A 22,906-nucleotide genomic window follows, 5' to 3' on the forward strand; every position below is an offset into this window, starting at 1 on the left:
GCTATTATGTAAATCACAACAGAATCCAAGGAAAAAAGTTTTCTAGATGCCTTTTACAAGCACTTGAAGGATATAATGTATCCCTGCTTAAAAGATACATTTAATTAATCTGTGCAGTTCAGCAGTTTATCTTCACCCATGCAGAAAGTAGCTAGTGCACTTCTAGCTGAAGAGATAGATCTCTGCAAAATAAGTGATATACACCTCCTCCTTATTAACTGGGACCAACTACATAGGTTATGCTTGCTTATTTATTACTTTTATAGCACAGACACCATGCAGTAAACAATGAACCTATACAAAAGGAGACTTCTGAGATAACAAAAAGAAACCACTGACATTCTACAGGACACTGGTAACTGCATTTTTTTTCAATTACTGTTGAGAAGGTGGGAAAAACCTTGCCGCATAACGGAATGACTTAAAATTATACTGTACACTATTAGATTTTGGAGACTTAATAAGATTAAAAAGCAGCACTTTATTTTCAAGAAAGTGTTAAGGAGAGTTTTATAAAAGTAAAATGGTATAAATTTATCACTTGGGTCAGGGTTCAAGAAGCACAGGAAGCTTAACAGTTATCCACATATAAATAATTAAAAATTCTTAAAGCAGTAGAAATTTTAAATATACAAGCTTTCTTCACCTACCATTAGTCACATAGGGATGAACAACAATTAGCATATAATTCCACCCTAAAGCTTAAACATATGCTGCAGAAACCTGCTAGGCAAAACCATGTGATTTTGACAGCAATACTAACTCTCAGTTTACTTTCTCTATGTTAATTTATGCTAAAGCCCTTTTTACAATCAGAGCAAGGCTTTTCAGGGATGTGTCATCAGAATCAAAACTTTTTCAGAGCAAGCTGTACGTTAATTAGGTCCATTACTGCTTGGTCGTATGTAGTGGTCTTTTTAACAGATGGTTAAGAATGCTATACTGTACCTTTACATGCCTATTTGATGAATTGTCAGACAAACTACATAACTTCCTGGTAACAAGGAAGTGTAAGCAAAAAGGAATGTGCAGGCTCTTTCCTCCCGCTAATAGCATGTAGAAACATATTGTAAGTGCAAGTCAAGTTCCTTCTCACCTGCACTTCTCAAAGGCAATTGTGTAATAGCCCTGTTGATGGGAGAGGAAAGGAGCGGTTTTCACTTATAACCTCAGAAAAGTATAAGAAATGTTATGCCCTGTATGTTGTCATGAATATAATTCATCATCTTTTAATTATGACACTTAGGATAAAACTTTTAAAGATCATGCTTCCTGGTAACTTCCAATCTTGGCCTTGACTTCCTCAATGTTCTCTATTCTTTGGTAGTCCAGCCAACCTGTGATCATCACACAAAATTCATTTTTCCTTTGGCTACTAGCTCATCAGCCTTTTGACTTTCACTTTCCTTCTGATTTTCTTTTTGTGTTTTTAATTTTGAAAAGTTTTTGCTCTAAAGGGGTTTCCATGTAGATTAAAAGGATTTTGGTTTCCTAATTTTTACTTTTTGCAGCAATATACTAATCCAGGAAAATCTTTCAATCTGTTTAAAACTTAAGCCTGTTTGCAATGATACTGCCAATATGCTTTGCTAGTTCATAATGTGGGCTGGAAATAAAATATGGTTTACAGCTTGATGTTTTTGCACTTCTTCACACGGTCTCTCTCTGGAAACTACCTAAACTGTGGTTACTGCAATAATATATTTGATTGCAAAGAACATCAGCAGAGAAGTGAAAAAAAACAATGCATAAGCATTTGAACTTTTTTATTTTGCTTTTACCTATATTCACGTTCTTGGAGTATTTCAACAGGATCCAGTCCTTGTGGCTTCTGGATAGGGCTAATACGATTCTGTTTTTGCTGCAGTTGAACAATGGGTGAAGGCTGGCCAGGCGGAGGCTGTGGTACAGAAGGCCCAGGCATAGCAGCAGCAGGCTGGGCAGCAGGGGGGGCAGGAGAAGGCCTCCCACTAGGGGGTGGTGCAGCAAGCTTCTGTGGTGTACTGGAAACACTCATATCCGGAGCTTGGCCTGGATCAGAAAAACAGCACTTATTTCATAACATGAAATATGAAACACAATAAGAAATTCAAGGTGGCTTTTGAAGACAGAACATGAAGCTAAGACAAACATACAAAATTACCAGGAAAAAAAACATATACATACACACACACACAGAGATAGACTTCACTTTCTATTAAAAAACTTCTAAAATAGACATTGCAGGAAGTCGTCCAAAGAAAATAAAAGCATCTGAAACTTTATAACGAATGCCATTTTTTTCCATTCTCACTACCTTTCTATGAAGTCTAGCATTAAAAAAAAAAAAAGTAAAACAGCTCTAGAACTTATTTCACATGAGCACAGGACATAATTTTGCATCTTGTTCATTGTACTCCCACCACTTAAAAGAACACATCTACAATCACAACCTGACAACGAGCATGAGTATCTCTGGTTTTAGAGCTCTGTGAGAACCAGACAGACATACTAAAATTCTACAGTTGTACTTAGAAGTACTTGTCAAATAGAAATAGCCTCTTTTTTGCTCCCAACTCCCAATTAATTGTATTGAAATATTTCAAATACCAGGCTTTTGATTAGTCTTGTGTCTTTCTAATCACTTTGAAAATAAATTATCAGTTAACAAGAATATAGCATCTGCCAGTTAGAGAAGCCAAGGGTCACAATTTTCAGCATGCCACCAAGTCAGTGAGGCATCCATGCATACAGATGTGGAAGAAAACTGACAAGCAGAACAAAAGACACTGCAACAAAAAAGATATCACTTAATTGTCTAAGGAGTCAAAATAGCTCAATATTAGGAAAAACAACTACCAAGTATGCCTGCAATCTCATCAATAACTTTACTTCAAGTCCAACATCCTGGAATCTAGCTCTAAAGATGCCCGGTGTTCAGAAACCACCATTTGTCAATTCATGAATCTGCACTGAACTACAGAAGAAGAACCATAAGCACAAGTTTTGAATTCTGTGTTTAACAATACTGCATTACAGGTTACAAAAAAAGAAAAAGAAATATAGCCCACCAAAAGACCCTATGTAGTCCTAAATTTCCAGAAATCATTCAAATTGTCCTAGAAGACCAACACTATGAAGAAAAACTTCAAAATGAAAGAAAATAAAGATATCAGCAGAGTCTTTTAAAAAAATACACCAAATAAAACCTCCAAAAACATATAGCAGAGACAGATAAATTCTCCTATCAAAAAAGCAATGAAAAAAAGACAAACAATAAGCTGCTTATAGTGGAACACAACAGACATATTATTGGATCTTAATGGATTATTCAAATAAAACCATCCATCTACTAATTCCATACACTTGCCAGCATTTCCTAGTTGCAGCATTTGAGCCAGGAGACACCAGGGCCAGTAAACTCACACATACAATATCTCAAGAGACACTTCTTCCTTCTTCATTATGCTACTCAAATGGTAACCACTGCTGGAGTACTACAAGAAATGCAGCTCTATAACTGATCACATACCAGTATTTTATTTTCTTTTTATGTTGCTGTAAATTGCTGACTAACGACAGAGAATTTTATGACATCAACTATCATAGAACGGTCATTGTTTCAGGACTTACCCACAAGCATTAATACAGCGTAATATCTCTACAGTAGGAGCGGCCTGCACTATTTGCCAGCGGGCAATATTGTATCTATTTTTAAATGGCTCTAAAGAAAAAGAAAACACTTCACACAAAAGGTGTATTATTAGAGATTCCAAATTCCTTTCAATAAAATCCTTCTTTTGTTGTTTTCAAATAACAATATTAGCATGGGCAATCTGATTCAAAAAATTATTATCAAGGAAGGAAAAAAAGTTACACTGCTCATTAGACCTCAAAAACTACACTGTGCTTTCAAAGGCAGGCCAATAAAAACAGTCGCATTCTACCAGGCTATGAACATTTTTTGTTTGCAACAGAGTAAAGAATATAGTGGAAACACAGGCTTGCTGCAATTAAGCATGCTCAGAACATAATTTATTTAATAGACTTTATGGGTGTCCCTCAGCCAGCTTATGTACTTCATTCTGATTGTAGAGAGGTGCTTCATGTTCAGGCTGCTTAACAACTGCAATAATTTCATCTGGTCCAGTCATTCATGGCTGAATAAATGGTAAGCCACTCCTCGATATTTAAGTCCTAGGCAAAGTAAAGGTCACACTACTCCTTCTGTATGCCTTTTCACTTCCCCAGTCTTTTTCCTACCTCTTTTTCCCAGTCCCTACCCACACAGTTTATCCATAACTCTAAGTATGATATAAAATTAGCATTATACTCCCCTCTACCTTCCGTCCAAGTTTTAGGGGTAATGGCAGCTGTATGTCCAGGTATTCCTGGAGCAGGCCCTGGCCCAGTTACAGGACCACTTATTGCATGTAACCCAATACCTGCAATTTGACAGAGGAAAGAAACTTATTAAGATACAAAGCATTTCTAAATATACAAAAATCACTCTCCTTTCCAGCATGCTAGTCTATCTAGGCAAATAATACTTTTGTGCATTAAGTACGGATTTAAGTGGATTCTACTGTCAAAAATAAATGTAATGAGGTATATTAAAATACTATCTTCTAAAAAAGCCCCTCTACTTGGTAGCAAAGCCATGTGCACTGAAACAAAGTGACCAGTGGAGTTATTAAAACCATTATTAAGAAGAAAATAGAATCGCCTTAACCCTCAATTTCTAATGCTAACTCAGTAATGGAAGTGTTCAGAAAATACAATAGGTGCAGAGTGTTTAATATAATGCAGTTTTCTTAAGACCAGAATGTGCTTCCTTACTATACTATAACATCTCTTATCATCAGGAGAAACAGAAGGAAAAGAAAAAATATTCTTACTATGTTATGCACTTGACAGCACACTGTACCTAGTTTGCTTTACTTTCCACAACCTACATAATCAGTCAACTTGCTCCAGATTTCATATCCATTTTTCTGCGACAGCAGACTGAAAATTCACTCCAAGAAAAGCAGTAAAATTGTGAGAGGTAAAGTACGATTAACACTAAAAAAAAAAGTCAGGCATAATCGGGGGGATAGAGTCTATCACAGTAAGATCACTTTTATTTCAATTTCGACACTATCCTATTAATAATATACTTGTTTTATGCATTTGATCAAGCTTAAAAATCAAAGGCTACTGTTTACACAGATGCCAGAATACAGTCTCAAATTATGTCCTCGCACACCACACATTTCTGTAATTTTTTCAAAGGTAGAACTTGAAGAATTACCTGGACAATGACACAGTGCCTAATACCTGGGCAATGACACAGTAAGATTCACTTACCAGACTGTCTGTTGAAGGCATTGGGAGCCTGTTGCTGCTGAATGCCAGGCAGTGTCCTCTTTCCCTGAACAGCAAGCTGCAGGTTTTCTGGTAAAGGCTGACCTCTAGCTAACATTTTGTAGGCTAGAATCTGAGCTCGGAGCTGATGTAGCTGTACAGGGCTGAAAGGGGAAGGACCTCTGTTAGGTTGACTCATAACTTGTGGGTCTCCTGGCATAATGGGTCCTGGCTGACTGGGAGTCATCTGTGGTGGAGTTGGACCTCCTCCAGACATCGGACTGGACACATGCTCTGGGGCTCCTAGTGGAGATGGGTGTGGAGACATATAACCTAGAACAGACAAGAGGATCACAAACTTAACTTCATGGTTAGTCAAATCTAAATTCTGTTAAATTTCTTAACAGAACCTGCAGTATAAAAATGTCTCTCAACTTAGGATAGCTGTAGTATTTTCTGCAAGAATAGTAGCATAATCTAAATTCTCTGGAATATTAAGATAGCCACATGAGCTATTATTTGTGCAGTACTACGATTATACAGTCTAATAATTTCTACAAATAACAACTGCTATCACATTTAGAAGATAAACTAAATCATGAAGTACGGCACCCACAAATACCAGGATGGGGTATTAGGTCACTAGCGTATCGGATAAACACTTCATGCTGAAACACATGCAATGAAGTCTGCCTATTTTAGAGCTTAATATTATGCCTTTATTTTGATGTACACACATCAAGGAACACCCATTCATTCATAGCAGCCCTCTTTGCCAATAATCTCCAACTCACAGAAATGGAAGCAGACACTACTCAATTTGTATTTTTGTACAGTGGCTCTAACTTATGTGGATTAAAGCTCTGAGTCAGACAAAAAACATTCAACATCTTTCATGACCTGAGTGCTCAAGAACATTGAATTTCAACTGTGAGCAAAAAATCATCTTCTGAAGATGCTGCTGAAGACTGTGGCACGCTACAAAGTTCCAGGAGAAAAAGCACAATTCTGAAGTGAGTAGTACTTGTACTCTATTACAACTCTTGCCAAGGCAGAGCTTTTAGGCTTGAATTTTAATTCCACTTAAGATAGATTTGCTGCAGCTTCACAACACACCCATGGAAAGAGATGGTACAGAATTTCAGGTGAGATATCCAAGACTACATAGTGTGTCACAGAAAAAATACAAAAAGTGATCCTTTAGGTAATGTAACTCATATAGCTATTTCAAGGACTTCCACTGTGAGAAAGAGGTAATTTAACTGTGTTGTATTGTAGAGCACTATTAATACTTGTATCAATTTGATAAGCCTAACAAAAGAAAAAATCTTCTAGCTCCTTTCCACGCTCCTTACACGCTCGTAGGTCACAAAACTCAAAAGTTCATGCCAACATCCTGAGTTCTGTAGCACCAGATCTACCCTTCCTCCACTGATCTGACACTCGGAAGTGAAACTACACCAAATCCTTGTATACAGAGTGGCTCACAGAAGCAAGTAATTTTACTGTCTTATTTTCACTGTTCTCATTGGTCTTCCAGTACATGCAATATGGGCAAAATCTAGGAGTAGTTTCAACTTTGTTTTGTGAATACCAGTATTTTTAAGTTCCTAGAATTTACAGAAGAGGAGAGATGAGAGCACTAAAGGACTGGGAGTCCAGTAACGCTGGGGCCTAGGGATAAATACATTCTACAATAAACTAAAGGATGTAAATGTCTGAGATAAAGGAAAAAAAATACAAGATTTCAGTTCTTCTAAAAAAGAAAAATGAAATAGAAGTACACTAGAGAAAAAAAGATTTTAGATGGGGAAAGAGTGGATCGAAATAAGACTGAATTCAGTCTTATAGCTAAAGAACATACAGACAGATGACTCTGATGGGAATAAGATTAAGCAATGTAAGAGAAAAATAGGGTGAATGAGCTGAGGAAATCAAGGGAAAGCAAGTAAGGGACCTTAAAAAATTAGAATTATTGAAGATATTTACTAGGTCAATATAAAAATTGTTTATACATCCACTGGTGATGAAAAAAGCTCTGATAAATAACCATAAGTTTATTTCATTTGTTAATCTCCTCCTACTAACTTGCTTTTGCCTAGGAATTTTTTTCAAATTTATTCATTAAGAAAGGGAAGAAGCTACAAATCCCTCTTGCTGAACACATTGCTTTAAAAGAACAAACACTGTGCCATAACAAAAAGCAAAATATAAAACTGTGTTATGACTCTATACTTTAAAAACCTGAGATTTATTGCAAGGTTTATTCATTATTATTAAATTTCTAAATCTCAGAACTTGCTTTAAATAACAGCTACACTGAATTACACTGTTTTCAAAACTGCCTTTCACAGAAAAGTTTCTTTCCACTTCAACATTACATTTGTCCATGTTGTACAGTTCTGAATCACTGAGAGATTGAAGATTCAGGATCTTGAAACCCATCTGAACTACCAAACTGAAAGTCAGAAAGGTAGGCTGAGATATTGAGCACTTGTTTTTAATATCGACAATTCTAGCTGTAAGTCAATCTTTGACTTAGTTAGTTACTGAGGAGTTTTCAGAAGCAGACTTCTTTTTAAAGTTTCTAGACATTTATTAATTACACTTTCTCTCTCCCTTAAAGTCCTACGCATGAGGATTCTTGGTGATTAGGAAAGTAGGATTTGCAAGAGTAAGGATTAAAACAAAACTCCAGTTAAACATTTGAGAAAAGGACAAAAGGCTTCCAAACTTCTTGTAAAAGCTGTACAATGTGGCATTTACAGAATCTACATTTTGTGATGCTATATGGAAGTTTTCTTTTAAGTTCAAAACTTCTCAGAAGATTTACCAGTGTGACTACAGGCGGTCACAAGTCAGACCTAATAAAGTCTCTATATCATTTTTTTTCCCATACTTACTACACACGCTCTACTAACAGGTGAGGATGCACAAATAGGATCAGAATAAGGACATGCAACGATGGATGAACTAACAAGTTAACTAGTATATGTAAAAACAAAAAACAAACAAAAAAAAAGATACAGGGCTTAAGAATGTTTAAGATACAGACAAGAAGAGCCCGGGCTTCTTTTTCAACTTTGCTATTATAAAGCATTTCAGATCCATTTTTTGTGGCACGCAGGAATCCTCACAATAAATATTCAGAAAATTTTCAGTATTCACAGTGATGAATATTGGTGAATATTGGTTCTAACACTTTCTCAAACACAAGTATTTCTGTAGAGTAGATTGCATAAAAAGTCCCTGCTTGAACTCTTTTTAATTTCAATTTAGTTAGCAGATGCAAAGAGAACATCTCCTTCATTTGTTCCAAAGCTTAAGAAGAGGGGATTTGAAAACAGAGAAAAGCTTTTTTTCCCCTTTTGACATTGGCATTAAACAGAGGAGGACATCTAGGAATTCCACACACTGACAGAGAACACTAGATAAATGCATTCAAGATTTTACCACTTCAAAGAGCGGAACATTCAACAATGTTCAAGTCAGAGGTCTTAATTCCCCCTCAAAATTAAGAAGTCTTAAATGAGCAAGGTATTTGTGGATCATATATGTAAAAATTTCAGTTCCTACTAGCTCTGCTACCGCAGAGAGTAAGTGGAGAATTTTATTCAAAAATGTAAGCAAATCTTTTGGAAGAGGATGAAGATATAGATAGAATTGAAGAAATTTAGTTCAGTAATCCACTTAGGCTGACTATCACTTCAGCCATCAGTTCAGTTAAAGGTAGTTCGGGGAAAAAAAAAAAAAAAAAAGAACGAAGCTGGCGCTCAAAATACCTAGTGAGAAAGCATACAATTTTAGAACAAACAGTGAGAAATATGTTCAGGGTTGACTGGGGCTACAAAAAGATTTTCGTAGGGTAAGCTAAGTGTAAAATTTCCGTATTAGCAATGTGGCCAGTGTTAACAGCAGTTCTTGTGAAACTCTCAACTAAGAGAATGGAGGCTCCATGTGTACGAGTCATTTAAAAGGAGGAGTGCAGAAATAAACTACTGAGAGGTCTTACACTGGCATGCAGACAGATTAGTTGACCTAACAAATTTTTTCTCATCTTTAAAAGGCTGAAAAAAATCAGAAAAGAAACTGCAACTATTTTAAGAACAGTAGCAACAATGACTATTCTTTGTGAAGTAGAAATAAGTTGGTGAATTCTGTAAGTTAACCTGAACTGATGCATCCTCATAATAAAAAGTTCAACAAACACTGCATGGTGACTGGAAATACACACCATTAAGCCCTAGAACCTTAAATACCATCAGTGCTTATGTCTGCACTTACCAACTGTTGAGTAAAGCCACCCAAATTGTTCAAACTGTCTGTATCATTGCTGTGTCACAGTTCGATTTGTTCCAAATTCCAGGAAAACACAGGAAATTGTTTGTTTCAGGTCGTTTACATCTTTCTATGAATTCTCTCCAAAAAAAAAATAACCACAGCCAGATAAGTACTTTGCTTGTCTCTGCGATTTCTCCTCATTCCTCTTAAAAACAAAAGCTAAACGCAGTTAACGTAGTTTTCATTTTCTGGATAACTCTGTTTAGCAGTTTAGCAAATAGCACTAAATTCCATGCATCTAACATCAATATTGGTATTTTCAGCATAGCTCTTTCACAGAAGATGAACACAGTTTCTAATGTAGTCCAAATTAATTTAAATCTAGTAAGATTACTATTTAAACAGTGAAATATGAACTCAAAGCAATGGATTCTCTTTTCTGTTTAACCTGTTAATATTAAAAGAAAGGTAATAAGACTAAACAGGAACATCATCATTATGCATGAGTTCAAGAAAAGAAAATTGGTCACTTGAAACAGTCCGTAACGGTACCCCTTCTTCAATTTGGCCACAAAAGGCGAAAGGAAGAACTGCTGGAGAGACAAATTCCAATTCAGGAGCTTCTCCCTCCCAATAACTTAATGTCAGATGTTTGGAAAACCATTCTGTCACGATATGACTGTATTAAAAATGTGACAATCTGTCTCAACTAGTAAGGGAGAAACCTTCTGCATGACTAGTATTCAGTTGAATACCAATTAATAAAATCTAAATAATAAAGCTGCATAGCTTATTTTAGTAATCATCTTCAGTTAAAAAAAGCAAAAATCTCGGAAAGACAGTAAATATACATTTACCAGCAGAATGACAAAGTTGTTGCAGATTTAGCTTTTACAAATGCTTTTGATCTGCTGATCAAAGTAAGCCCCACTACCTCAAAAAATGTCAGCTTACTGTTTCTCACTGCAGACTGCAAGATTCATTACTCTCAGAGTTCTGTATCAATTTGCGTGGAAATTACTCTTTTCTAGCTAATAAGTTTGCTGGTCCTCATTTCAAAATTGTTCACCACAACTCTGTGTGCAATTTATATAGATTACATCCACAACGGCATGTACAATTGGCCTGTGTGTTTCTAATTACCTACCCAGATTTGTAAGCATACATTTTACATCCACAATGTCCTTGCTACATTTTCTGAAGAGATACATAAATGTATCCACTTAAAAATGCCCTTTGTACTTAGAAACACTCTTTTGCGAGCCCTTTTTCTAAAGAGGGAAAAAAAACCCTACTGAAATGAGTACATTACTAGAACATTCAACATTTAAATGAAACCTGATTTTGTTCTCAATTTTAATTGTAAACTACATGTGGAAGGACTACTGCCTGTGTATTTATCACAACTGCTCTACTCAGAGAACATCAGCATTTCATGAACACTATTCATCTTCCCAGTATCCAAAAATTCAAAACGTTCTGTCCTCCTCTAGCTTACCACTTCTCCTCAGAGTCCTGGATCCTGTTTACAGATACACAGATTTCTTGCAATAAGAGATCATTACAATTACTATAGTCTATATAACATGTTTAAAACAGACCAAAGACCTTCACTTTCTTTGGTCTACACAACAGTTTAGAAAGACATCCAATATTGACTTAAATTTCAAGCGGTAGAAAAGATATCCCAAATCTGCAGACAATCAAGCAGACAATCAAGTTAATCATCTTGATTAAGATGTAGACATCTAATATAGCCTGACAACTTAATACAGTCTGGCAACTTAAACTCCCTTCGGTGTTACTGCTTTGTGTAATAGAGTCTCATATCACTTGCACAAAAACTACGTTCCTACATATACGATGTAACTGGCTCTGTTAAAATCCATGCTGTAGAAATAAACCCACTCTACTGAGCATCCTGACCAGTCTTTGTAATCTACCTGTTTGTTATTTACAGCTAAACCTCAGTGCTACCTGCAAATTCTGTCAGCGCTGATCGTATGTTTTTTTCCAGATTCCTGACAAACATGTTGAACAACACTGAACCAAGAATATAGTTGTGCCTAGAAATGTGAAGAATATAGTTATACCTAAAATATAGTCTACCTAGAAATATCCCCAACCAGATGTTGATCTGTTATTTACGTTTTTTTATAATCTGTCACTTAACTAGCTAAATTGAATCTGTTTAATACAGGTTATATTGGTTTTACTTAGAGTTATTTTTCACCTAAACTGGAGCGTCATACAGAGGTAAGCCAAGTGCCTTTTTGTAAGTCTACCTGGCAGGCAAAGTTGTGTCTATCATTACTACTACTAGCTTTACTGTAGCATAGAGAGGTCTCATTCGTGGGCCAGAATCCACTGTTTTAAGTACTGCACAAACACATAAAACAATAACAGCATGTATTTGCACTCTAAGAAATCAACTAAGCTTATAATCTCCTTAATAAGGGTAGATAATAAACGTTGTTGAACAGTCGTCTTTGACAAGACTGCTTTTTCCATAAAATCATTCCGAATGGCCTAAATTATACACCCAGTCAAATGGAATTAAAAAATATTAGTGTATCAACCTTTCATTTTGCCTAGAATCAGTATTAGGCTGCCTGTCATTTCCTGACCTGTGGCCATTCTGTTTATGCTTTCAAAATAATGGCACAAATTTAGGATTATCCATTCTCTGGGGTTCTGAACTTCCTCAGCTACTTTCAACTGAACTTTGGAATATAACAGCATTAACTAGTGCATACATTTACCTACTTCAATTCAAGGCCTACAGGCAAATGAAAAAAAGTTTCCAGACACCTAGAACTAATAATATACACTTTCTAATTGACTTGTATCTTATTTAAAATTTTACACAACTGCTGTCAGACATCAGAGAATCTACAAGGAGGGGAATATTATACCAAGTCTTGGTTCCCAATAATGTACCGAATGCTAGTAAGATTTTGTCAGAATTAAGAGATTCACAACGCATCTCTCCATGAATGCTCAGAGACCTCATATTGGCATTTGCCTCTCCATATGGGCTTTGATACACTCATTCTCTTTTACTGCATTGCCTATATCCTCAAAACTTACAGGAATGTGATTGTGTTAGATCCCTAATCTGGTAAATCAGATTGAAAGTATCCAATAGGTTGAAAGGCTATTAAGAAAGTAGGCTTTTCATCTTGGAAATCTACATTTAGGGGAAAAGTTACCGGGTCAGCAGATGAGACCTTCCTCAGTATGTAGAGGATGAGCCTTTTCTGCTCACTCTTCTACCTCTTTTGTAAGAGGATAATGAGGAAAAAGAAAAAGGAGGCATAGAGGAAAACAAAACTGAGAAGGTTCCACAATAATATAAAGTAGGATATGTACTTTTTTAACCACTTCTTTAAAAAGGCTGCTTAGATTACAGCTCGAAGATTCTGTTTACCTTGTAACAGCTGCTGACATACACCAAAAAAAGAGCACAGATCTGTAGTTCTTAGCCTGTTGCAGATATTACTAATATTATTTGTTGTGGAGCAAGACAATTTCAAAGCCAGGTTCTCAGCAAATATGGGAAAGAACAAAGCAATTTACAGTTATCTGTATTTGCAGCATTTGCAACTTCTGTTCTTGTATTACCAGCACATTATGTTTAAATTGGACCAGTTTTCATCTTCAGAGTCAATGCTCTGTTCATTCTAAGGAACAAGTTCATTACCAAAAAATCAGCGTCTCTGAATGAAAAGTCAGTTAAAATCTTGCTCTCAGATAAGCATTTATGCATGACAACGGAAATCACTGGGAAAAGTTTTATCTGAGGGAGAATTTGTCCTTTCAAAAGTCAGTTCCGCTTCACTTAACTGATACTGAAAAGTGTAATGAAAAAACAGTACCTTCCAACGTTCAAGATACAGGATAGGGATACAACAGACCAATTAGAGACTACGGTTTAAGTCACAGCCCACTCAGAGACACAGAATTCAATAAAGTCATTTTGCTAGTCTGCATCTGTTTTCTCCTTTCACCATTTCTCTTTTCCAGTCTTATAAATATGTAAATACATCAAACAGGGACCATCTATTAAGAGATTTGTACAGAGAGAGGAAAACTAGAGCCCTAATTTCAGTTGATCTCTTCAGGCATTGCTGTATAGTAACTAATTATACAATATACAAAACCTTACCTACTCAACTGATTAATACTAGCAGGTGTTACCAGTTAAATATCCTACACATTGAGTTGTTTAGAGAATGCTTGTCCTTTTATGTTGCAAGCTAAATGACATAAAGAAGATAGGCAGAACTGTGATGAAATGAGTTTCTGTTTCCTGGGATAACAATTTTTGGCAAGAACTTTGCTCAGCTCCTGGCCACACACGATAGATATTAAAGAAGGCTGCTCCAGGTTTGCTTGGATTCTTCTCTCTTACCATTACTTCAGTATACTTTTAAAATAGGTCATATTCTAATGCATTTACATTTATGATAGCCACATAATATCAGAAAAAAAATATTTTACAGATGTGAACTGATACCTATAACTGCTTATTTGTCTGAGAGAGAGACTTAGATCCAAAAGATTGGCTTTTATCCAGTAGATGACTGACGAAAACTCCAGACACCAACAGGATCAAGTTATTCCCCTCACCCTCTGATATCACAGTTTATCCTTTCCAAATAAGGCAGAAAGGAAATAAGTGTAAAATTGTTCCATGCTATTTGTGATTCTCTGTGGTGCAAAGGGGACCCAAAATCATATTGCATGCATAGTATGTAAAAACCTTGACTATGCTGGTCCATTGGACTCTGAGGTGGGCCCATTCCAGGGTGAGGAGGTCGCATACTCTTCATGGAGCTACAGTGAACATCTTCAACCATTCCTTTTTCATGCAAGCCATCAATGGTCTGTAAAAACAAAATAAATATTTATACAGAGATAGCATATAAAAATCTCAGGGACTTTAACTCAAAATTTAGACACATATACATAAAGAAAAGTATAAATATCTCTCAACACTCTTTCAAAGTAAACATAATGGGAATCTTCACCCCCATAATCAGATATTTTGGAAAGCACAGCACTGTAAGGCTTGTCCCTCCTTTTTTTTTTTTTTTTCCTTATGTGCTTTAAGCGACACCAGGGAGGCAAACTGTCCGAATACAAACACATGAACGGTACTGGCCTCATATTACAAAGCAGTGTAATACACACCAACTCACAAAAGTACAGCTTGTGGCTTTGCTTGAGTTATTTTTAACCCAAACTTTGCCCTTTCAGTCACTGTTCTGCTATAACACTCCAAAAGCTGTTTCTCTTCAAACATAAAGGTTCCATCACAGGAATCTCTTTGTAGGCAAAAAACAGGGAAAGGCACAAGGCACGGGGGGGGGGGGGGGGGGGGGGGGGAGAAGGAGGACTTGGTTCTGGTCAAATACTTGCCACCTACAGTCATTGTCACCTCATTCACTCCTCAAAAAATACAATCCCAGTGGTATTTGGAAGGCAAAATACAGCCAAGTGCCTCCCTAAGAAAGTGAAGAGAAGACAACTTGGGGTCAAAAAAACATGCTGAAGGTATATTCCAGTGCTGAAGGCACTGGAAAAGGCTTCCAATAGAAACTGCAGGAAGCTGGATGCGAAAATAGGTGAAAAGTAACATTAGAATGAAAAACATCAGAATTTTTGGTCTTGAGAAAACCAAAAAGGTCTACCTGAAAGCAAAAATTCCATCAGGTCCCTAAACACAAAAGAGATTCTGCTCATTAACTGCTGACTTAAAGAGTGTTTTCAAGGCTTTGTACGAGGAAGAAAAAGGCTGGCACCACTCTGGGACTTCACTTCTCTCTACTAAAATATGCAACTCTGCCCCTCTTTGTAACACATACATGCATGTATACTAAATATATACTGCTCTTGCAAGCCCTACTGTGAACATAAGACTGCTGTATCTTAATGCAAGAACTCTTTTAAAACAAAGTTAGAGAGTTAGGAAAAATCATTCCAATGAAAAATACAGTCAGTTAATAGATATCATGTAAAAGAAGCTACTTGAAGTTATTAAAAAACGAGACTGCTGCATTTCTTCTGTTTGAATAATCTTTGGTACATGAATCAATTTAAACAGAACTAAACATTGGTCATTCTTCCTATGCACACAGAGGGAATAATAATTCTAAATTTTAATTTACAAATCCTTCATATAAATTTCCCATTTTCCAATGGAATAAGAAATAGAATAAAATAAAGAATAATACAAAAGAAATAAAATATGTGTAAACATTTGTTTCTTTGGTTTTTGAGTGTTTCTAAACTAGTATAATTTTTTCCTCATCAGAAACCCTAGGCTAAAAGGAGAAAAATTATAGAAAAGTAACATGGATTTCTTACTTTTCATCATTTCATTTAGTTTTCATGACAATACAAAAAAATTATGAAAAGAACGTGCATCAGTAAAAAAAAAAAATCTGGTACTGGAGAAGCTATTTTTGATTACAGGAACTTGGGGCATGGAGTGGAGATGTAGAGATAGATAATTAATTTACGTATGGAAAGCAGGTTGACTGTGCAGACCAAGCAAAACCCAATGCCCTTTTCTGAAGCATGAAGATCACTCCTTCTCCCTTCACCCTTACTTTCAGAGGCAATCAACACTGCATGCACAGTTCCCATGCCACTGCCAAGAGCTAGATGCTACAGAAGGAAGAACACCTGTAAAGCAGGACATGTACCTTATTTCATCATGGTACATGTCCAGGACTGAATCTTTAGAGTGTCCAAAGCAGGAAGAGATTGTGCAGAAGACTGAACCTCCTTTCTAGAGCAGAAGACTCAAGATAGTTTACATATTGTGGTGTCACTGCAGGGGTGGGTGTCACTGCACTGATGAATGGCAGCAGCGAAGCCTCTGCAGATGCGGGCAGCTCTGAACAGACTAAGATGCGACACAGCATACAGAATCAGGGCATCAGAAGCATTTGCAACAGAGGAGGGGGCTGACATTAACAAAGAGCACAAGAGAAAAGGAAGAGCAGCAGTGAAGACGAAAGCAAATGCATCAGTGGAGTTGTCCTTTCAAAAAGAGAATTAAAAAAAAAATCAAATGGGAACTGAAGGATAACAATCTGTGATGACAGAGAGAAACTTCAATTGGAGAAATGCTTCTGTGGGAAGAGTTGAACAAAAGAAAAAGGCTTTTTTAAGAGAAATATTTCAAATATACAAAACCTCTAGCCAATTGAAATGTTTCAAGCCTAATGAAAAGGAGCCTAAATATAGCAAAAAAGAGCTTGCTTCTATTTGTTTGCAAAAATTATGCTGTGAGAAACTGAAAGTGCAATTCATTAGAAACAGATTAGAAAAGGTAGAACTGATTAATCTGTTTTTATTGCTAAAGCCATGAAAGATGAAAATGGCATAAATTTTTCGATTTGAGGAAAAAATTAGTTTTAACGATTACAGAACTGCTAACTTAGGCAGAGGGCTTTGCATTTTCCAGTGTATTTTTAACCCAAAAGCACTTCTGCTGTCCATGGAAAATCCCTACTAAATAGAGGAAACAATTCAGTAGAGGACTATAAAAATTGAAAAAAAAAAGATTACTTTTCCTGACCTCTTTGAATCACTATATAGTTATAGAGTTGGATGATAACATTAAATCTACATAACTGGTTAAAAAAATGCATCTCTACAGAAAGGATCTTATACCCAATGCAATTTCTGTAAATCCTTCAATCCTGTATAAATTATTAAAGATATCTTCTTCAAAGACATTGTTGGCATGAGAAATATAACCTGTAACATCAAAACAGCACCACTGTTGTGGGGTTTGACATTATCATAGAACAGAAGAGAAATACAAAGTTGAGAGTATTCAACCTTGAATATACGTTACTATTTTTCGTTGTTCCATGTGAGAATTAGTGTGGAATATGCTATAAACCGTGCTTCTAGAAATCATGAAGGATGTCCTTAACTACAGGCAAGCCCATACTTAAAGAGCTGACATTTTAGGTAGTGCCTGAAGTACAGGGAACATTTTAACTACACTGCTCTTGTTCTTCATTTAGGAACTAAGGTCTTCTCACAAACTACATTAAATCACTATTTGATCTATTTCTAGGTAAACTATCAGATTAAGGTGTCTTTTTTTGTTTTTTTCTGCTTCCTTCCTCTTTAAAAAAAAAAAAAATAAGACCACTGGCCCTGAAATCAGAGACCAAGAGCCGAGCATAAACCTTATTCCTTCTAGATCATGCAACCTCTACACAAACAACAAAAAATTCTTTAGACCACATGGCAGTCTGCTGTCACTTAACTGCACAATATAACTGAGGGCATAACTAATGGACAACGGGACTGACTCTGGTTGCCCTTGCGGTAAGGACAATGCTGTCAACACATAAATCACTAAAACATTTTTTTGGCGAGGCCCTTGCTGATTTTTCAAGTCTGAAAACAATATACATTTATTTTCTTCACTGAAGTAAACAAATACAACACAGGTAATGCAGGAAACATATTTGCTGGATAAAAACATGTTATGTCCAGGACCATAACAGCACCTTAAGATTCTTAAATTGTCTAGTGTGCACAGATCTATTAATGAACAATATTTGAAAGGGGAAACCATTTGCTTTCTGTTTTAATGGAACATTTGCGTGAACAAATTAATACATTAAAAAGTAAAAAAAAATGCCTTTTTATAGGAAAACTATTTTTTCTGTCACTCAATTTTAGCAAAATAATAATACTGCCTGTAACATCATCATAATTTTTCAAGAGCCAGTAATCATTTACAGTATACTCCACTACAAATTCACAAAAGAAGTCACTATGTTTCAGGTTACGAATTAAACAGAAGAGAAAGTAAACTCAGAGCTCACAGTACTCTTTCCATCCCTCAAATAAGAACCATGCAAATTAAACAGATGTACTGGTGTCATAGCTAGAAGGGTTAAAGTCATGTGGCCCAGCTGGTGCATAAGTACATACAGACTGCTGTATAAGTTCAGACTAAAACCATCTATCCTTATGGTATGCCTCTAAAACAGCCCCGTAAAGTGGATGCCCAGGAAGAATAAGATTAGGGCAACCACACAACAATGCTTCCACGTAACAATGCTTCCTTCAACTATCTTTGTGGCTTCCAAGTATTTTCAGCTCAGAAGACTTTCAGGCTGTTATGGTTTGTCCCCTCCCAACAGACTTCTAAGTATGTCTCCTGGAACCGCAGCTGTCTGGCATCCACAGCACAATTCAGTAAAAATTAGAATTGTAGTGATTCTCCTGACAATTTGATTGGTCAGTCTAAAGATTACCTCAGAAAGTAGCAAGAAAGATTGTTAATTTATCGCTTCTGTCACAACTGTAAATGGTGTATAAATCAACAGTAAATTTTTCCATGGACTAGTTTTTTGGTTGTTATCTGAATACAGAGTCTTTAACTTTCACATTGAGTGTTGTTAAGTAAACAGACTATGGGAGTTATGATTTATTAATATAAACTTATCTCAATCGGTTTACTTTTATACTTCTGCATACTTCAGATTATTTTAATTCTATACATATTATATTATTCTCTGTAATCAAGTCAAATATTCAAAATAGAATGAAGGCATTTCTCTGTTTAGTTTGTGAATTTTAACATTAGAAACACATCCCATTGCATATGTATGCAGAAATACACATACTCAACAAATAATAGTGTAACTGGAGCATATTTTTTCCGATCTCCCACTTCTAGCATTTGTTCTTGTTAGAAAAAATATGTACCGTGTTGCATCATGACTTAAAAGTCAAATTGCTTTACATAACACTACGCAGAAAGAAAATAATTATCTGGTCAAACTGTAAACTGCAGCTGGCCAACCACTTTTTGAATTATATGGAATAACACTCAATACAATTTGCAAAATATTTTAAAGGTAAACTTCTACAGCAGTTCTTAAACAGACTGTTCCCCTTGACCCTTCCTCAGCTGTCCCAGTATTTGTCCCAACTATTTGTGGAGTTGCAAAGGAAAAGAGACCAGGAAACTGATCTAAAATAAAGTATTAACCAAGAAAAAATACTCATTTTTTTCACTATATGAGTTCAACATACCCATTTTGTGTCTTCCGTTCTTTCTTTCTCTCTCTCTCCTTCTCTCTCTCCCTATCTCTCTAACACACACACAAACACACACACACACACACACACACACACACACAGAGGAACAAATGAAGTGGCAGCCTGGAGAAGACAGCAAGGGCCTTCAAACTAACACTGCTACTGAAAAGAAATACTTGGGAAATTACAGCCTTAATCCCATTTTTGCAATCACAGGACAGAAAAGGGAAAGTAATTTTACTGTAGCTACTGATCACCTTTGAGTCAGCTATCCAGGCTCTTCCGAGTCATGGTACATTTTTCAAAACTTGTCAATGCCTTGAGTTATTACAATGGGAGAACTTCTACTCAGGTTCACAGAACATCTCAGATGCTCCTAGACTCTCTAGAAGAACTTTGTAGGATGGTATCTTTTTTTTTTTTTCTCCTAATGCTGACATAGCATACATCTGCTAAGGAACACACAAGGTAAAATAGGATATAGCAGTTAAAGATATGGAGTATAAAGATAAAGTATGGAGTATTCAGCTATCCTCCTGCAAATTTCATGCTGCCGCCTTTCTTTTGTGCAGCTATAGAATCTCTCAAAACAGAAACAACTGAGAGAGCTGAGTGATGTAAACCCTGGCTGTCTGTGAATTCTTAGGAATTCACCAGACTACAGGCCACTTGGGCTGTAACTGACTCCATAAACAACGAAATGCCAATTGCAAATGTCTAATCTGGCTAGCAACTAAATCACATACTTCAAGATTCACACGTAAAATTTTAAGTATTGAATGTGCTGACCTCTCAGAGATTACAGTTTCAACAGTTTAGCACAAATGGGGAGCTGGATCATAGTTCCTCATCACTTCAGCTGTCTTTATGCTATCAAAAGTTTTAATGATATTGTTTTTCAGGCAAAAGATGATAGTGTTGTGTCCTCACTGGCTGGACAACAATCACTGTTTTAATGACTTAAAACTAATGCGGACATGAAAGTGGCAACTTGAAGAAGTTGCCAATTCAGAAGAAGAAAAATTAAAATGCTTTTAAAAAATTATTTTAAAGTTCATTTTGGTTATTATTTGAAGTTTTCTACATGTGCTTTCAGCAATACCAAGTAGCACCAACAGTAGTTACCAAGATGTTCTGAACTAATATCTTGGCTCTATAAGTTGTTCTGTAAAGTGAAATTAAAATTATCATAAACTGTAAAGCTTTGCTTCACAATCAAATAAAATGTGAATATTTAATAGAATGGTCTCAAAGAAATATGCTAGACAGGAAAATACTTCCTCAAAGCAAAAGACGCTGACAGTTGTAACTGTAAGCGCACTTGTAACTTTAAGTATATGACAACAGCAACAGAAGTCAGATTACTCAGAAGTTCTAAATTACATAGTGTTAAATTCCCTAATGAGATGGAGCCTATGTAAATTAATTTGGAAACAAACTTTTCCATCAACAAGAAAGATTAAACAAATTTGTAAACATAAGTATTTTAAGATTAATTTTTTAAAAGATCAACTTTCATGTAAAACAAAAAAAATCCAAGAAAATATGCAATGTGGTAGCAAGATGTTTCCAAAAAGACCACAAGAAAGCAAAAAAATTACAAGATCATTCATTCAATTACAAAAAACAGGGGTTGGAATGGTGTTACATTACAAATTTATTCTCTGGCACGGCCTATCCTACTGAAAAGTGTACAGTTGACAAGTGAAAATTTGCAAAACTGCTAACTCCGTAGTTCCAATTAGTCTACCAAAAACAAGCCAGCTGTGTTTACTCTGATATATACATTATCTTTAGTAATTAAGACAGAATTAAGATTGTAGCTGCATTTTTGCAGGTGATACATACGTGAAGTAGAACAGGTCTTATACAGGTTTAAGTGTAGTATAAGTATGCTTTTTATCAATGGAGAGATCTCTTGGGGAGAAAGGTTCACTTGTAAAAAAAAAATAAAATAAAATAAAACTATTACCTTATGCATTTGATGCATGCCTTCCTGTGGATAATCAGTAGGCCCCATTGACGGCATCGGGTGCGGGACACTGGGTGGACCAGGACTTGGCCCCATCATGCTGTGTACTGAGCCAGGAGACGGCCCTGGTCCTGGGCTAGGTCCTAGAATCGGTCCAGGTGAAGGTCCTGGTCCAGGGGAAGGGCCAGGATGAGGCATGGCACCAGGGTCTGTAGGCGTGGACATCTATTTTCTGTCTCCTTTTCAATTAGCCGAATAGCTCTAATAACAAAACAAAATGAAAACAGAATTTCTATGTGACATTAGGGGCACTGAAAAAAAATGCAATGAAGAAAATCTGCTGGTAAGCATTACACACACACATACACATGCGAGCTGTCATCAGCAGAAAAGGCTTAAGTGACCCCTAACATGGCGCATCAGTATGCTTATTCTTTAAAAAATCCTCCAGAAGGATCAAGGAACTTGACAGTTCAGTCAGTTTCTGAACGTTTATATATCATCCACAGAACAAAATAGCTCCTAGGAACATCTACCAGAGAATATGAATTCAGCTGAATTCCAGTCATCAAATTGTATCACAAGGAGTCAAGCATAGCACTACTAAAAGCACAGAAGATCACTAGGCATCTCACTCACATATGCTTGTTCTGAAATCTTTCCCTACATTCATCAGTGAAATGATGACAGTAGTGAAATTCTAATTTATAAAAAGCATAGTAATACAGCAGAACAAATATTAAAAATGATTTTAAGACTTTTTTTACTTTTTTAAATTTAAATATTTAATTTAGGACCTCTCTGGTTATCTCTGTATGCAATCACAGTATCAAATGAAACGGACAACAGAAAAGATAACAGATTGCTTTGGACTGAACACAATTATAATTCACTTGAGGGGTACTGCTGATTTTACAAGCCATAAGAATGTAGCTCAAGAGGCTTATAAAATGTTAGGAGCTCGGAGAATAAATTATTGGCCTTTACTGGCTGGAAAACCAATTCTTACTATTTTTCGTTCCTGTGCTCTTAAAAGAGCAAATTGAGGCAGGCTACAGATCTGAAACATAATTCTTCTCCAACTTTCTAAGAGCTTTTATCAGTGTCTAACATTAGGAACTTTTAGTCTACTAATGTCTGTGTATTGTAACACAGTGACAGACTTCAAAACTGATGGTCAGCTGTTACAAACAAAACCAGTCGTGTTTCTTGGTACTCTCCACTTCCCAGCAGCAC

General features: G+C 36.1%; 1 protein-coding gene across 18 annotated transcripts in view; it reads right to left on the bottom strand.

The window, feature by feature from the left end:
• SMARCA2 (SWI/SNF related BAF chromatin remodeling complex subunit ATPase 2) overlaps positions 1 to 22,906 on the bottom strand; it is a 118,977-nt gene that overhangs the window by 86,551 nt on the left and 9,520 nt on the right. For 12 of the 18 annotated variants that reach the window (XM_068926548.1, XM_068926542.1, XM_068926536.1 and 9 more), the window contains 4 exons: positions 21,671 to 21,931; positions 14,372 to 14,495; positions 5,329 to 5,658; positions 1,782 to 2,031 (listed from right to left, as the gene is read on the bottom strand). In XM_068926548.1, the coding sequence (XP_068782649.1) occupies positions 1,782 to 2,031; positions 5,329 to 5,658; positions 14,372 to 14,495; positions 21,671 to 21,895 (929 nt within the window). In that variant the 5' untranslated portion in view covers positions 21,896 to 21,931. Of the gene's footprint in view, positions 1 to 1,781; positions 2,032 to 4,322; positions 4,425 to 5,328; positions 5,659 to 14,371; positions 14,496 to 21,670; positions 21,932 to 22,906 lie in introns of all 18 variants that reach the window. The other 6 variants (XM_068926535.1, XM_068926529.1, XM_068926530.1 and 3 more) reach the window with 1 other exon arrangement.

This window comes from Struthio camelus, chromosome Z (genome assembly GCF_040807025.1).
Source record: "Struthio camelus isolate bStrCam1 chromosome Z, bStrCam1.hap1, whole genome shotgun sequence".
NCBI classification, from domain to species: Eukaryota; Metazoa; Chordata; class Aves; order Struthioniformes; family Struthionidae; genus Struthio; species Struthio camelus.